At 31.0% G+C, this 18,533-nt stretch overlaps 1 protein-coding gene across 3 annotated transcripts in view; it reads left to right on the top strand.

The window, feature by feature from the left end:
* The window catches only part of LOC129313709 (disease resistance protein RPV1-like), a 23,536-nt gene extending 10,203 nt beyond the window's left edge, over nucleotides 1-13,333 (top strand). For all 3 annotated transcript variants that reach the window (XM_054957025.1, XM_054957027.1, XM_054957026.1), the window contains 2 exons: nucleotides 11,854-12,594; nucleotides 13,011-13,333. In XM_054957025.1, the coding sequence (XP_054813000.1) occupies nucleotides 11,854-11,990 (137 nt within the window). In that variant the 3' untranslated portion in view covers nucleotides 11,991-12,594; nucleotides 13,011-13,333. The remainder of the gene's footprint in view (nucleotides 1-11,853; nucleotides 12,595-13,010) is intronic.
* The last annotated feature ends 5,200 nt before the right edge of the window (nucleotides 13,334-18,533 follow it).

The following is an 18,533-nucleotide window of genomic DNA, read 5'->3' as shown; positions in this document are numbered from 1 at the left end:
TTCTAAGAGAGATAGTTTTAAGAGAGATGGACGACGAATTTGGCCAATATTTTATGATGTGGAGCCATCAGAATGCGACATCAAAAGGAAACTATGCACGAGCTTTAGACGAACAAAAAATTAAAAACAGAGCTGATGAGAACAAGATGCAAAATTGGAAGCTTGCACTACATGATGTGGCAAATATCTCTGGCAAACATTTCATACCTAGGTAATTTGCACCATTGATCTTTGATTTTTCTTTTTACATAGCTTCATATTAGATTATAAGAAATTATTATGAATTACTTGCATAGCAAACATGGATTTATTTGTGATTTCTCTCTCTCTCTCTATAATTTGTCATGGTCGATATGAATGTGAGATAATTGAAGAGATTGTGAAAGAAATCTCTATCACAATCAATAGTAGTCTCTTGTTACATGTCGATGATAATCTTGTTGGAATAGACCATAGATTTCAACAGTAAAATCTCAATTACAACTTGGATCAAATAAAGAGGTCATCATGTTTGGAATTTATGGAATTTGGGGGATAGGTAAAACAACTATAGCACGTGTCATGTATAACTCATTAGCAAATGATTTTAAAGGTCTGTGTTTTCTCCATGATATTAAAGGCAACTCAAGTAGCTTAGAAAGAATGCAAGAGAAAATGCTTTCACAGATTTTAGGGGTAGAGATGAAAATTGAAGATGTAAACAAAGGAGTTGCAATTATAAAAAAGAGGTTCAAACGAAAAAAAAAAAATCCTTTTGATTCTTGATAATGTTGATGGGGACAAGCAATTGAAAAAATTAGCTGGTAATTGTGATTGGTTTGGTGCTGGTAGTAGGATTATTATTATGACAAGGGATAAGCATTTACTTGCAAACCATGGAGTCAAGAGACAATATGAGATGAAGGCATTGAATGATGAAGAATCTCTTGAATTATTAACTTTGAAAGCCTTTGGAAGCAAGCAAGTTCATGCAAGTTGCAAGGAAGTTGTGGAAAAGGTGATGCGATATGTGCAAGGTCTTCCCTTAGCACTAGAAGTTATTGGCTCTAACTTGAAAGGTAAGACAATAAGGAGTGGGATTCTGCATTAAATTTGTATAAAAGAATTCATGATAAAAACATTCATCAAATATTGAAAGTAAGCTATGATGGCTTAGGGCCAGCTGAAAAAGAATTTTTCTTGATATTGCTTGCTTCTTCAATGAACTCTTCAAAGGAAGATCATTGAATTATGTCAAAGAAATGGAGGGACGTGTTTCACGATCTTGATCCAGACTACAGTATTAGTCTGTTGGAAGACAAATGCCTCATTAAGATTGAGGTTGATCATATCTGGATGCACGATTTAATACAAGATATGGAAGACAATTGTTCATCAAGAATCGCCAAACAAGCCAGAAAAAACGCACCAGATTATGGCTCAATCAAGATATTGTTCAAGTTTTGGAAGAAAATACAGTATGTAGCACCAATTTAGATTATTTAGGGTTTTGTTTGGTTTCTATTTCTATTTTTTTATTATTTAGAAACTATTTTGTAATATAGTTTTTAGAATTGTTTTTAAAAACAAAACAAAATAAAAGTCTGTTTTGGTTATATTAATTTAAAAATATTTTTAGAATTAAAAAATAAGTGGATATTGATAGTTGTAGGCAATTAATAGTGATTTTTATGATAGAATTTGATTAAGCGATCCATATTTTTTCAATAATCAAATGTCATATGTCCTGAAATAAGAAAAAAAAAATAAAAACAACTTAATGTCTCTATTTTTTTAAAAAATGAGAACAATTTTAAAATAATTAAATTTAAAATACTTATTTAAATGAATTTTAAATTTTTTATTTTTAAAACAACAAAATTTTTTTAAAACAGAAACGAAACAGGCCTTTGCATTCTTTTTTTTTTTTTTGGCTCAAAGATCTGGTTCACTATTATTTTCTTGATGTCACCTATGCTAAATGGATTGGTTTTCGAGAAAACTTACAAAGGAAGAAAGACTTTATAACTAGTAAAGCTGACAGGACCTATTTTTTGAAGTTTAATTTGTTTCCTCCTTATGAAATATGATACTCCCTCCGTTTAAAAATATAAAATATTTTTAACTAAATTTCACCTTAATAAAGTAGTTATTTACTTTTAAACTAATCCTATCTTTTTATATTTATCTTTATTAATAAATATAAAGTTATTCATTAATAGAGACATTTTTGAAAAAAAAAAGACAATAATTACACTTCAAAAGATTAACAATGCCTTATATTTTTTAACGGAGGGAGTACTTGTTTTGATTTCAATTAGGAAAATATTTTTTCTTTGTTTTACGATATGTTGTAATGGTTGTATTCATTTAAGAATAAGATTTTCATTGGCTTGATTAGGAAAAAAAATTCATAAACTTGAAACCATAATTAAATAATGCTTTCTAAATAATAGAGCTAAAATAGTAAAATAGAGCAAATGAAAATCTAAAATTTAAATATCTAATAATGAAGGGCTTTTGGTTCATATAAATTTTGGTTTTGTTTTGTAACAGTATGAAAATTTTGACTGGGACTTCATTATTATTTTTTTTCTTGATTTTGTTTTCCACTGGTTCATGATTTGGAGGAACTATGAGTAACACTAATTGGGATATGTTTTTTTTCTTCTTCTTTTATTAATAATCTTATTGTTCCTTGCATAATTTCTTCTCTTCAATTTTGGATGCATCACTATTTATGAGATTTAATTTTCCCCCTCATAAGTTGTTCCTGTTATAAAGAATAACACAGAAATATATATCATATGGACAGATAAACTTTTCCCCCCATTTTTGCCTTATAATTTTATTGTTCTTTTCACCAATTTTTTTCCCGAAGGAATCACAGTTCATGAAATTTACATTTATTTTCCTTATTTTCTATTAAGCCATTAACTTACGCTATATATTTCCAACAATTGCATGATTATTATTTCTTTTCGACTTTTAGTTTCTGGTCTTGGTCCTCTCACACTGTTATTGTACTTTAATCTTTTTACTTTAATATAATATTTTTTAAAAAAAATTGAAATCAAGACTATGTCGGATGAAATGGTTTTTGAGATTTTTTTTATTAAAAAATACCATGTCAAAAAAGATTTACTTTAACCAGGTGTTTTTAATTTCTATTACGAAAATAATCCTTCCTGTGAAGGATAATGACGTTAAAGTCCCAAAATAATAAATTTTGATAGTTAGATCCTCAACAATTTTTTTTGTAAAATTAAATGTAAATATATGTTCAGACAGTTATAAATTCAAGAGTTTTAATTATAAATAAGATATTTAAATTCTAAAGATAACTTTCAATTTGGAATTAGGATTTTATTTACAACTATTTGAATCAATATTTGCAACTTATTTTTTTAAAATTTTTTTGAGAGACATAACTATTATAAGTTATCTATTTTGAGACTTTATATTGTCATTCTCCCTTTCCTATAATTGTTTTATTGGACTAAAATCAAAATCTGATAAAATTATAGGGACTGTTGATTGTGTTTTCCCTTAACATTATCAACAGTTATTTAAACGATTGATTTATGTTGGTTTAGAAATGAATACATAAAATTGAAATTATATTAAAGAATTCATAAAAAGAAAAGACAAGTGTGTGGCTAATATGTATGATTTTTATTATTTGCCATGTTTAGAATGTCACTGATAATTTTTTACAACATCTTTTTATTCCCTATTCTAATTTTATCATCTATTTATTTGCTTTGCTTGTAGGGGACAAATAACGTTAGGATCATAGCTTCAGAAAATGTTTCCCAATATACAGAAGTAAGTTGGGACGGAAAAACTTTGGAGAAAATGAAAAATCTCAAAAAATTAGTTTAAAGAATTTGAAGTTTTCAGAAGGCCCCAAATATCTACCTAACAGTTTAAAAGTGCTAGAATGGGAAGAATATCCTTCATCATCTTTGCCACCCAAATTTCATGCAAGGAAACTTTTCATAATGAATGTGCCACATAGTTGTTTAAAGTCGGTGGAAATAATTAAGGTAAGGACCCCATCTTATGTGTATTTATTTGGATATAAGTAGCCCTCTATTTGATGATTGATGATTTCTTTAATTAGACAATTTTTTATGGTTTTTATCTTCTGCAGACGGCCTCGAATCTAAGTGTTTTGAATCTTGATGAATGCCAAAATATTACACAAATACCTGATTTATCTGGCATCTCAAATTTAAAGGAATTAACTCTTCGTAGTTGCAAGAATTTAATTGCCGTTGATGATTCGGTTGGAGAATTAAAAAGACTTGAAATCTTGAATGTGTATGGATGTGCCAATCTTAGAACCCTTCCCCGTTCTATCAAGTCACAGTGTCTTGAAATACTCAATCCTGTGGGTTGCTCAAGCTTGAAGTACATTCCAGAAATACTACCGAAAGTGCCACTAAGAAGACTGTTTTTGGGGGATAGTGGGATAGAAAAACTGCCTGCATGCATAAAAGAATGCATGCTTTTGGAGGAACTTATATTAGAAGGGTGCAAGCATCTGCAAGAAGTGGAAGGGATTCCACCAAACCTGAAATATTTGAAGGCAGAAGGTTGCATATCATTGAGTTTAGAGTCGAGAAGCTTATTGTTGAGTGAGGTCATTAATTTTTCTATCTTTGGAATTTTCTTTTTTTATATTTACACATCCATTAATTATTTATGAGACTCTCCTATATACTCACGCGCACACATATTTCTTTTGTTTAACAGGAACTAATTGGGGCTCCAATAAGTAAAGATGGGTATTATCGCTCCAAACGATTCGTCATGCCAAGGTCAAGCATGCCAGAATGGATGGATGCTTGTAAGAAAGGAGGATCTATTTCTTTTGGTTTCGTAACATCTTTCCATCTCTTTGTTTTTGTGCTCTTCTCAATCCAAGTTCTGATTATGCAAGCTTCGACTTTGGGATGCGCATTAATGGAATACCAGTATCTACGAACATCGACGAACTAGGGGTTGCATTGAAAAGGATTTCCCAAAGTAAAGAGGACTGTATATGTCTCTGGGTACCGGAATGGAATAAAGATTGTGAAAGGAGACATGTATTGAAAGGTGGTGTGTGGAATTATGCACAGATTTCAATGTGGGACTGTCAACGAGGTGGGGATCGTATAAAGGAGAGTGGAATTTATATGATAAGAGAACGTTGTAACATGAAAGATATCCAATTCACTAGTCCCTTAAATTTGGATTCCCCGAATATTGACCAAGGTATGTATGCCATTTATAAATAGATTAATTGCATTAAAATTTTATGTTACTTGACTAAAGCACGCCATTTCTTTTTTCTAAGTAAACATTTAAAATTAAATCAAATATTTTGAAATGAAGGGAGTGCACTAAGTGTAAGAAGTTTCTATATATATATATATATATATATAAATTTATTTTATACCTTCAAAGTTGGGGAAAATTCACAGATTAAATTGCTTTGTAAATTTCATTATATTATAGCTTGTCTCAATAATTGTCATTGTAGGTGATATATGAATTCCATTTAGTTACATTATATACCTTAAAAATGTCAGTAGTTCATATTCTAACTATATGTGCATGCATTGTTTGAGGAAAGGTATGACGAGATAAATCACACTTGTCAACATTTATTCTTAAATAATAATTAAATAAATTTATTTAATTATTATTTAAGCATAATTATAAAATTAATAGATTTGAATTAGATATAATGATGTCATCAGTTTTTAGGGTGAGAGGAGATGAGAAGGACAATAGTAATTTTGTAATCATATTATATATATATATATATATATCATCTTATTCTATTCTTAACCATAGAGTTGGGGTTAAAAAAAATAAATTTAGAGTGGCTAAAGATGGCTTGGAAAGCCACCCGAAGCCATTCTACTCTCTTTTGAAAAAAATTCTCCCAGACAATGACATAAAACTTTTAGTTATTTCGTTTATTCCATCTCAAAAAAAAAAATCACAAACAAGACTAAATTACAAGTTTGATAGCCAGAGTTTTAAATTTTTGCAAATGTTCAAATAATAATGATATATTATTTTTCAAATTTAATAATTAAGATTTGTGTTCCCTATTAAAATTAGGAAAGCAAGCTACAAAGACAAGAAAATAAAATTACAAACTCGTCCCCCAATTTGATATTTTGTAACTTTATCTTCCAAATTTGAAATTTTTTTAATTTGCAATGTATTTTCCTCATTTTAATATGAAACTTAAATCTTAAGGATTTAATTTGAAAATAATCATGATGTTTATTCAATACTTCTAAGAATTTGCAACTTTGTCTTCCAAATTTATGATTTCATCGCCTTAGATTTGCAACTTGCATTTCCTACTTTTAATAGAGAACACAAATTTTAACAATTAAATTTTAAAACTAACTTGTTATTATTTGAACACTTACAGGGATTTGTAACTTTATTTTTTAAATTTGCAATTTTATGTTAAATTTGTAACTCATTTTCTCAGTTTTAAAATTGAAAACAAATTACATTATATATGAAAATATCAATTAAGGAATTAAGGGGCTTACTCCAAACTTTAAAATTTGTTCGGACTTTAATAAAATGATCCCTTTGACATTTATATGTCATTCCCCTAAGATATACATAACTATATCACCCAAAACAAAAGCTAAATAAAATTACAACAAATTACATTATATAGGTCTCAAGCTTGAGCCTGTGATAAGCTTGACTAGGTCTAAGCATTTTTAAAGGGCTACTTCATATGTAAACCTTTAAAAAGAATTCCAAATTTAGGCCTCAAAGGATTTGAGCGTACTAAAGCTGCTAAATTTTTATGTAAGCTTTAAAACTTATATATTTTAAATTTAAATAGGCTTAAAGGCTAAAAACCTATTTGAAGCCTACATATAATTAAAATAAAATTAAGAATTGTAATAAATCTAGATAAAACATATTTTAAAGAGTTACATCTAAAATTTAGTCATAATGCAATGCAACTAATATGAAATTAACCAACAACAAGAAGTGAGCAACAATACAACCCAACAAATAAAGGACAACAACATTAATCAAGACTTTAGTATAATCTCCTCTTATTCGAATGGCTTCTACACAATGAAAGAATGAATTGAAAATAGATAACTAGTTCAACACATGTCCAATCAACAATGCAACAAATATTAAACGAAATAAATTTTTACCTTTTGTTTTCTCTTCAACCTGTATTTTTACCTTTTAAGTTACAATTTGGTCACTAAGAAATTTTTCAGGGCACCTCTAGAACTCACGACTACTTGGGTTTAGTAGTTTGCTAGATTCAGGCATATTATTGAGTTTGTATGTCAAAATTTGAGATGTTAGAGAAGATCCAGATGGGAAATGAAACTAGAATTTAGTTGCATATATAGCTGCATCACTAAACATAAATTTGTTCATTTGCAGCTTCTTTCCAAAAGAATTTGGTTCGGTTTGATTGCCAATTTTTTATTTTTAAAAAATCAATATTGACGAAATTGTTTGAATTAATCTTTTGTGACATATGACACATTATGGAACCAGAGAGCTTGCGTGGGGGTGATGATGATGAGGATGCTTAATTTATATAAATGTAATTTCTGAAACATTCAACAGGGCATTAGTCATGCATGCCTACACTCATGCACTGACACCCACCTATAATTTTCAAGCTACATACATACATACATTATTTATCCTTAGTGATGAACTTTAAAATGCACAAGGATCCATTTTTACCATAAGGAAATAGAAAAATATTTGAAAAGATAAAGGAAAAGGCATGGAAATTAAATTAAGATTCTTATTCATTTACAAGGAAAATAAACTATCATTATAATTTTAGTCATTTGTCCATATTATTTGTATTTGTATTGGATTTCAGCAAGTCAATTATGATTTATGAGTAACAAGTTTCATAGGAATAACTGCCATGTGAGAATATTAGTGGCCATCACATTTTTTCCTACAAAGTCAATTATGCAAAAAAAAAAAAAAGATTATGTGATATAAGAGTTTGTTACACAAACTTGAAATCTTGACAATGTACACCATGTGTCTTAACTAACTACTTTTCTTGTAGCATGTATGGGACGTTTTGCTCGATGTCTGAAAAGAAAGTTTAACTTGTCAAAAAGTAGATTCAGGGATTGGGTTAACTGTATGCGGGAAGAAAGCATCCCAAAATGGCTTCACAAGCATACCAAAGGACCTTCTATTTCTTTTTGGTTTCGTAACAAGTTCCCAACTCTCTGTGGTGGTGCTCTTCTTAAACCAGACTATCATTCTCTGGACGAATTTACATTGTTCATAAATGAAGAAGAAGCAAGTTGGTATACTGGAGGTTGTTATCCCTTATGGAAAATTGGTAATATAGCTCTGTATGGTTTAAAAATGAAGCATTACTTGCAAACACAATTTCAAGAAGGTGAGTGGAATTATGTAGAGATCTATGTGGAAGAGGCAATGGAGATCGAAATCTATGTAACTAAACAACAATACAGCAAGGAAGACATCCGATTCACCGATCCTTATATGGATGCCATGGCTGGTAACCAAGGTAATGCTTTTCTCCCCATTCTTTTTTATTTTAATTTAGATTAGTGTGCGTGCGTGCGTGCGTGAAACGGTTTCTGTCTGTTTAGTGTTAAGCTTAAACAAAATGGGTGAGGATGTTAATTTTATTCATTTGCACTCTTGAGAAAAACACTATCTTTCTTTCAGTAATTTATTCATTGTTCATCATGTCTATGTTTGGGATCCATGGCGGTTCTGCATGATTAGCATTTTCCTTTAGAATAACAGCTAAAATTAGTATCGTCAACAACAAGTGAATTTTTAATTTACTTCAAGTTTGTTATATAAAAAATCATTTGATATATATATATATATAAGCCAGGATTTTTCTATATATAAAAACTTATTTCTACGAATCTTCTTAAGATCGAAATCAAAATTATGATGTTCAAGTTGTATTTGAAATTACATAATGTTATATCATCCATGACTTAATTACCATCATTATTTGTAGAGGATACAGATTTCATTTTGTTGGAATATTCTTGACAAGTTGTGTGTATTCTTTTTATATTCTTTAAAAGTGGATCCTGATATTTCTTTTAAAAAGTGAATTTCTCGTAAATCAATTTCACGTTTATTCTTTGTGTGTGTGTGTATACATTTATTTATTTATTTATTACATTAACAAAAATTGAGCCTTCTTTCAAGAGTGAACCTACACCCCACCTCACCTTCGTTCAATTTCAAGCAATCGTTTTGGGTATCAATTGGGAAGTTTCATTCAAAAGTAAACGAAGTACATCAGTGCTTCATAATGATAAGGGTATGATTGTAATTATATTAAATGCAGACTAATAAAATAATAAAACTGGGTATAATCGTTGTTCTATTGCTAATTATTAATTAGGCTCCAATTTGTGCATTTTCATTCCTCATCACCTGAGTTTTACAAAAACAAAGTCGTTTGTAGCTTTATAAATAGATTTTAGATGCATATATAGGTGCATCACTTTCGATAATTTATACAGAAATAAATTTTAGATCCAAACCTTGGTTCATTACAGTTTCTTTTTTTAGTTTGTTCGCCAATTTTTTAGTTTGTTATAAAACAGCTGACAAAGTTGCGTTTTAATTAATTTTTTGGGACATATGACACATTATGGAACTAGAGAGCTGGTGTGGTCTTGATGATGATGATGATGATTATGCTAATGATGATAATGATGAGGATGTTGAAGGTGAGGATGAGGATGTTGAAGGTAATTCTATTCCTTGCACTATTCTTTAATTTAACTAGATGTTTACTCCTCTGTGTTGCATGGAATAGTTAACATTGTTAAAATATTTAAGTGTGAGTACATTTGAATTGATGTAAAAAATGTCTTATTGAATAAAACTAAATTTAATAATTAATGCATAATAAAACAAAAGTATTTATAAACTTGATTCTTGAGATTTTAAGTGTGTATCCCACTATTCTTCACCCGTTTATTCTCCCCTTATTTTCTATAGTAAAATAAAAATTAAGATGTTCAAATTGTATTTGAAATCACATAATGTTATACCATCCATGACTTAACTAACATCACTATTTGTAGATGATACCAATTCCATTTTCTTGGAATATTCTGGACAAATTGTGTATGTATTTTGTTTATATTCTTTAAAAGTGGAATCTGATTTTTTTTAAAGGAGAATTTCCAGTAAATCAATTTCATGTTTATTCTTTGTATATTCATTTATTTTGCTCAATCATTATTTCTTTCTCGTCATCTTCTCTCTGATAAAAGCCAGTGCATTAGTTTTAGCTTTGTCCTATATAACTGGTAACCCCAAGTACACCTCCAGTATCCACCACCTCATTAATCCTTAACCATTCACAAACTTGTGACTTCTTCATTTGGTACATTTGTAAAAAAAAAAATACACTAGATTTATCCAAGTTTGCTTGTTGACCTAATGCATTACCATATACCTCAAAATCTCAACATTTCACAGCTTATTTTATTTTCCCTTAAAAAGAAAAGAGAATCATCCGAAAAAAAGGAAAGAAAATACATACATACAGTAATGTCATTTTTCAACACATGATTCCTAGCCATATTAGACAGTAGCTCAGCAACAATTATGAACATATAAGAAGACAAGGGGTCCCCTTGTCTTACTCCCCTACCTAGTGTAATATCTGCTAGTTTCTTACCAGATAGATTTATATTGTACTTCATTGATTCAATGCATCCCATAATTTGCTTGACCCACACCTCAGCAAATCCTATTTTGAGCAGAACTTCTATCAAAAAAATCCCACTCAACCTTATCATATGCCTTGCTCATATCAATCTTTAAAGCTAATTCATACTTCTTCTTCGCCTTCGTAATGAAAAGCTTCATGTGCCACAATAATGTTACCTTGAATCAATATCTCCTCAACAAAGGCACACTGATTTTGGGAAAATCAACTTTGGCATAATACTGCTCTTCATTCTATTTGTCATTACTTCAGCGATCATCTTATAACAGAAATTACACAGGCTGATAGGTTTATAATGCCCAACATTTTCAAGTTTGTGAACTTTTGGTATCATAACCAAATCTGTCTTATTAATATCCTGTAGGTCTACACCTTCGTCTGAATACTTCCTCACAACTTCAAACAGCATATCAATTGCCCACTTTCTCCCAAGAAAATTGATAAAAATGACCTTAAAAACCATCAGGTCTAGGCGCCTTCCCTCCATCAAGTTGGAAACATGCCAATCTCACTTCTTCCTTGCTCAGTTTTTTGTGTTGGCAGAAGACTATCACCATCATCAACACATTTATCCACATAACTGAGAGCCAAACTCGTATCCCCCTACCCGAAACTAGGAAATAGATTCTGATAAAATTTTGCAAATTCAAAAGCAATCATAGACTCATCTTTTAAAATGGATTGTAGTCTACTATAGATGAGAGCTTTCTTAAAAAAAAAAAAATTTGTACATTCAACCTAGGGGAAAAACTTGTAAATTTCATGAAGTTATATGTTTTTTTAACAATGTCATTGTAGGTGATATATGAATTCAATTTTGTTACATTATATACCTTAAAATTGTAAATTCTGCAATTAAATAATGTGCATCTACTTTCGTTTACATAGATGTGCGTGTATGCTTACCCCAAATAAATAAATCATTAGTAGACAAGCTCTAGTGTTAGTTAAAAGCAATGAGAATTAATAATGATTGATAATGATGGTCATGTTAAAAGAATTTTAATTATTTACATTCTAATTTTCCATCCACTTGTATATTTATGCATGCATTCATGTCAACAATGATGGTCCTTCTATAGGAGAGCAACCAATGCTAAAAAAGAGGTGGTTGATGGAGGATAACCATGTTATTTCAATAAGTTCTTATATATATATATTGAATTTGAATATTTTTAATCACTTTATATATCCTTTACCTTCCGTGTTAATTAATTAACTACATTTCAATTTATGATATTTTACATTCAGAATTCCATCAATGTTGACCAAGGTGATGCTCTATTCCTCTTCATTTTTCTAAAAATATAATTAGGAGCAGGACACATCCAACTTCCAAAAAATATAATTTAATGAAATAATCATATCCATCCGTTTATTTCAAGTAAATTTCATACAATGTTAATCAAATTCTAGAATGCTATGAATGTAGATGTGTATATATCCCAATATATCTTCACATAGTTTTGAAAACAATGATATTCAATTCAATTTTATTTAAAAAAAACAGAACAAGAACCCCTTGTTTCTAGTAAGAAGGATCTCCATGGCAATCTTCTGCAGCCACAAGTAATTAAATTCATTTGTTTCAGATTTTGAGACATTTATTATATTTTTGGTGGATCTATCTACACTTCTTGTTGAGTTTTTACAAATATGTGTAGGAAATTGAATATGAAAGCAAAAGGCAGGCAATAGACATTCAATCTCCAAGTACAAAAAATGAAGAATTGTTTCAAGTAAGGAGGCTAAATAAGAATATGACGCAACAACAAGATGAAGCTTCAACCAAGGATCAAACCACAGAGAGCTATATAATAGAGGTATATGTTGTAACTAATTATATATCATTTTGAAGATTAATCAGGAAATTTCTTCACAAGTATTGTGTTGGGTGAGGAACATATACTTTTACATTAAAATTATATAACTTGTTTTCTGGTTGAAATTGAATCATACCATTTTTACTATATAGAAAATATGATGTTTTCAACAATGGAAGAACACCTATAATATATCCCAAGCATTTAAGCAATACGATGTTTTTCACCATTGTCTGTATTTTTTGTCATTTCCCCTTGTTTGATATGTATGTTTCACTGTTTTTTGGAAGGAGATTTATAGATAAATAAATTGTGTGTGTTTGAAACAAATGCACGTGCATACACATGAATGGTGAGATTGGACTGTGAAATACTACTAATTGATTAACTTTCTTTTCTTGTGATTGCATGTTCAGATGATGAGACAGAATTACATGGATGACTCAAATAACAAAAGTAGCATGACATGGGATCCAATGGAAAGTGAATATGAAGGAACAAGTCATGCTAATAATAATAAGGATCCATGTGACCAGAGAAGAGATCATCCATGGTGGAAGAGGCTTTTGTGTTTTAATCTCTTCACTTTTGTTGCCTCCCTCTATTCTTCTTCATAGTCATCTTTCTCCATTACAAGACACTATAATGAATTCTATATCATTATACTCTTTTAGACTCTTCATCTTTTGTAACGATGTTTTTAGTTGTCAACTTTTGAATTCACGGAGAATTGCTTGATGCAGAAATTTTATTGATATGATTTACATTATAATTTTTCTCTTCTAGCCACGTTCTTTGAGGTCCCCATGTACTTACAGATTCAATTGATCATTCCATTACTATAAATATTATTTTTATCATATCACTACAAAAAAAAATGACTTTTAGCTACGACAGTAAAAGTCGCCACTGCCTAACGTTCCTATTCTTTCACAGGACTTTTGAATATTCTCTGTTTGTTACTAAACTTACTTGGCAATATCATTTTTTTATAAGTTATATATGATATTATGTTCATGTATCTTTGTTGATTTATTTCAAAAGGGGTGTTATCTATTTCATTTTCTATATTTTCTTCTGCTTTTATTTTACTAGTTATAACGAAGAACAATAAATTCTACTATTTTAACATATGGACAAATAATTAATATTATAAAACCTTTAGAAAATAGAAATAGTTTGTTATAAATGTGAAAGATATGGCCATTTTTATAATTTTTTTTAAAAATTATGTTGCAAGTTCAAAAGTCGCCGCTGAAAGTCACACTTTCAGTGGTGACTTTTACTGTCACCGTTGAAAGTTGAGAATCAACGACGACTTTTTAGTGTCGCCGTGATTGTCAGCATTTTTTAAAATATGTTATAATTTTTTTAAAAAAATTATGTTGCAAGTTTCAGTGGCGACATACAAGTTGCCACTGAAAGTCGACTTTCAGCAGCGACTTTTTAGTGTCACCGTTGATTGTCAACATTTTTTTTATTTCTTTTAAAAAAATTATGTTGCAAGTCAAGTCACCGCTGAAAGTCAACTTTCAGCGGCGATTTTTTAGTGTCGCCACTGATTTTCAGCATTTTTTTATTTCTTTAAAAAAATTATGTTGCAAGTTTTAGCGACGACATACAAGTCGCCGCTGAAAGTTGACTTTCAGTTCAGCGGTGACTTTTTAGTGTCTCTGCTGATTGTCTGTATTTTTATAATTTTTTTACTAATGTATAAACATCAGTATTTTTACTATTTATTCTTAGATATTTTTTATATTATAATTATAAATATGAATATTAAAATAAATAATATAACAACCTCAAGAAGTAAAAAAAATAAATAATACAAATTATATTGTATCAATTATATTTATAGTTTACTTTAAACAAAATAAATAATATAATTTATAATTTTATAAATTGAAAGAATTAAATTGAAGTATTTAAGGATAGTAATGATATTTTGTAATATTTAATATTTAATATATATGTGTGTTTGTATAGTTTAATAATATGTGTGTATATATATATATATATTTAATTATGTAATAATAGACTACAGGTTCATTCCAGCTTAATGGCAAAATGGTTGGACACAAAAGGAGGAGGTCACAGGTTCAAACCTTGGAGGAGACAACTTTCAAAATGAAAATATAAATTGATGCCACGTGGAGAGTGACATTGTGCCACATGGCGTGAGGTGAGGGTGACACGTGGAGGATGACATGGTGACACGTGGCGTGAGGTGGGGCGCCACGTGGACGGTGACGTGGTGCCATGTGTGTAAGTGAACCAACATTACTTTTCAACAACAACTTGAATATTCTGTGCCGACAACTGTCGCCATTGATACTTAACATTCAGCGACGACAGAAATAGTCGCCGCTGATGCATGGTTGTCGCCGCTGATTCTCAACTTTCAGTGGCGACTTTTATTATCGCTGTAGATTGAATCAGCGACAAGAGCTCTCGCGGCAACATTGTGGTGACTTTTTGTCGCCGCTGAAAACTTTCAGTGGCGACTTTTTGACTTTTGGCGGCGACAAATGTCGCCACAAATTCTCAACTTTCAACGGAGACTTTTTTTATCGCTGCAGATTGAATCAGCGCCAGAAGCTCTCGCGGCGACATTGTGGCGACTTTTTGTCGCTGCTAAAAACTTTTAGCAATGACTTTTTGACTTTTAGCGGTGACAAATGTCGCCGTTGAAAGTCAATTTTTTTGTAGTGTATATAGCTAATATGTCAATGATACATTAATGTAGGAGATGAACCCTTGCAATGTTTTAGATCATTTCTTAAAGTTTATTATTAAGATTATTTTTACTATTCAGGTTTTTTGTTTTGGTTTTGCTAGCTAGTTACCTAAGCTTTACAATCAAGTTGGACCATCTTTGAGGAATAGATTCATCAGACTATGAGATTGGGCTAGTTTTTCAAAATAAGGTTTTAAGTCTCTTTCTAAAATAGGATACAAATTTATATCAAAAAAGGGACACAAATTATATTATCATTAGACAACTTAAATTACTTCTTCCATATTATAAGACAAAAATTTTAATGGGTAGCGTGTTACATACTTAAGGTTATATCCTTAATATATTTTTCTCTAATAAATTGTTGCCACCTGGATGATTTTTCCAACTCACCAATTAACTGTCCTTAACATAGTTTTCCACCTTAAGCTTTCAAAAATGGAAAGAAAATGAATAAGCTAAATTTTTATCTCAATTAATCCTTGTACCCTCTGATGTTTTTGATGCCCTATTGCTGCCGTGCTATATGATTTTTGAAAAGGTGATCTTACAGTAAACAAATCTTGTATCCATTTATTTTGATGAAGGCCATGCTTGTCAAGCATTGACTCCCATGCATTAAGAAAGTCATTCTCGTATTCACATTCATTCATACAATGTCTCAATCACTATTACAAAAAGGCATTTTTACTACCCAATTTACGTCCCATTTTACAAGTTAGACTTAGAAAGAATACAATCCACGTCACCCAAGTAAAAAGAGGACGTAGATTGAAAAAAATTTATTTTAACAAAAAAAATTTAATAAGCCACGTCTCCTTAATTCTTGAGGGGACCTGGCTTTATCAGAATCCAAGTCCCCCACTCATGAGTAACGTGGCTTCTTTAGAATCCACATCCCCCCTTGAGGAGAGGGACGTGGCTTGTGAAGAAGCCACGTCCCCCTTGAAGAGAGGGACGTGGCTTCTCACAGAGCCAGCTGGCTTCTGCAGAAGCCACGTCCCCTTCTCCAGAGGGAAGTAGCTTGTGAAGAAGCCACGTCTCCCTTGAAGAAGGGGACATGGCTTCTAATAGAGCCAGCTGGCTTCTGCAGAAGCCACCTCCCCTTCTCCAGGGGGAAGTGGTTTCTGCAGAAGCCACGTCCCCCTTGAAGAGGGGGATGTAGCTTCATGGTAGAAGCCACGTCCCTTTCCTCTCTGGGGGACGTGGCTTCTCCTTCCCACTCAATTTTTAGCCCTGCGCCAGTCAAGTTTTTCAAAAGAACACTCAAAGTCTGTTGTGCCTGCCCTCATCTCCAATCAGAGTATCGTCTTTCTGCTTCTCGGTCTCAACTAAGCTTCTTCATCTGGTCTTTCTACTGCTCAGCCAAGCTTCTTGGTGTCATCTTTCTGCTGGCTCTGTGATCGTCTCTCTCAGGTTCTTAGCCTCTCGGTGCTTCTCAGCTTCTCGGCCAGTAGGAATAGTTGCTCTGCTTCTCGGTGCTTCTCATTTCTCACCAAAATTTTGGTTAGTGCTTCTCATGAATTTTCCAGCTAACCCACCGTTTTGTTCTGTTTTGTTAGAAAAGGAAGTCTGTAGGACAATCAGATTTTTCAAATTTCCTTCGTTTGCTTTTAAATCATGAGTATCAATAGAATTTCATCCCTGTACAAATATTATTATTCAAGCTTAACTTAGACATCTTTATGCCTGCATTCATGTTGAACATGTTATATAAATGTTCATTACTTGTTGAAAAGCTCGGCGTTGAGACTGCATTCTCTGAAATAGTCATCTGGGTTCAGACTGTTGCATATAATCTATCTGATTGTGGTTTTATTGATGTGGTCAGTGGCTATTAAAGACAAATCCTATTCCTATCTCATGTATATATAACAGTTCTTACAAGCTGGTGACTTGTAAACTCATAGCTTTGTTATTGAGTTGCTCTGTTGCATGCTTTCTTGGATAGTTGGGTTGTACTTCATATGATTTTAATCTTGTTTTAATCATGTCTAACAAGATTATTTAAAACTCAGCTCCTGGTTGAAAGTAAAATCAAGACCTAAAGATGCATAATGAGAATTAATTATTGCTTCTGAATAAACTTTCTATTTGGAGTTGCCCCAACGAAACACCAAGCAAAGGAAAAATAAAAAATATATACCAACAAGCTATGTATACGATTAGATTAGACCCAACAATACCATCTAATCCAATTAATTGATATGACTTGGAAGGACCAAGGTTTAAAAAAAATGGATAAAAATATCCTATCCCATAACTTTGTGGTAAATTTTGGAAACTTAATCATAAATCCTAGAATTTCAGTTGTAAAAATCAAAAAAATTAGTTGTACATACTAAATTCTGAAAACTCTATAAATTACAAAATTTATTTATAAATCCTGGAATCTCAGTTGCAAAAATCAGAAGATTAATTACAAATCAATTGCAGACTGGTAGAAGATTTGAAAATTTGAAAGCCTAGTTGAAAAAGTGAAATTCATAGCTCCAAATTGTGAAAGCTTCGTTGAAAAATACTGAAAAATACTGACCTTGATACAAGAAGATTTTAAGCTTATGAAAAATACTGAAAATTTTCCAATCTTTTGAACTCATTGTCTAGTACAAAAATTTAGTTGTTGGAACCCTAGGATTCATAAGGACTAAGGTAGACTTTAAGATTTAAAAAGCACTTCTAAATATACTCATAAATTTCCATTCTTTTTCATTATGAGCAAGATCTGAACCCACGCACTTATAGAATATGAGATCGGTCCTTAGCTTTTGTGGACCAGCATTCATTAGCACTTGATAAGCTTCCTTTGGTCACTCATAAGCTGTCGAGTAAATAGCTCTAAATTCAGCTGGTAATTGAGCTTCTTGAAGCCTGAAATTCTTAATATGATCTCATCTGTGAATCTCATATTTAGGAAAGTAAATTTTTGTGCTCATTTTCTGGTTAAATTTGCTCGGGACAAAGTAGGAGAGTATTTATCTTTTGATTAACCCTCACCTTTTTATTTAAAGGTGGTGTATGATAATAATGAGTCTCCTATTTAATTATTTTTGTAAATTTTGTTAACTCTTATTCTCAACTGTAATTCAAAAAAAAAATCATGAGTATCAATATTAATATCAACCCTTATTGGTATGCTTTTACACATAAGTGGCAAGACTAAGGATGGAATAAATGCCAGACTTGATTTAGCTGAAATGGG

This window comes from Prosopis cineraria, unplaced genomic scaffold (genome assembly GCF_029017545.1).
Source record: "Prosopis cineraria cultivar Desert tree isolate PC_DT_omini unplaced genomic scaffold, ASM2901754v1 PC6, whole genome shotgun sequence".
Classification (NCBI taxonomy): Eukaryota; Viridiplantae; Streptophyta; class Magnoliopsida; order Fabales; family Fabaceae; genus Prosopis; species Prosopis cineraria.
The sequence above is the reverse complement of the archived record's forward strand: the minus strand, read 5'-3'. Positions and strand labels throughout refer to the sequence as shown.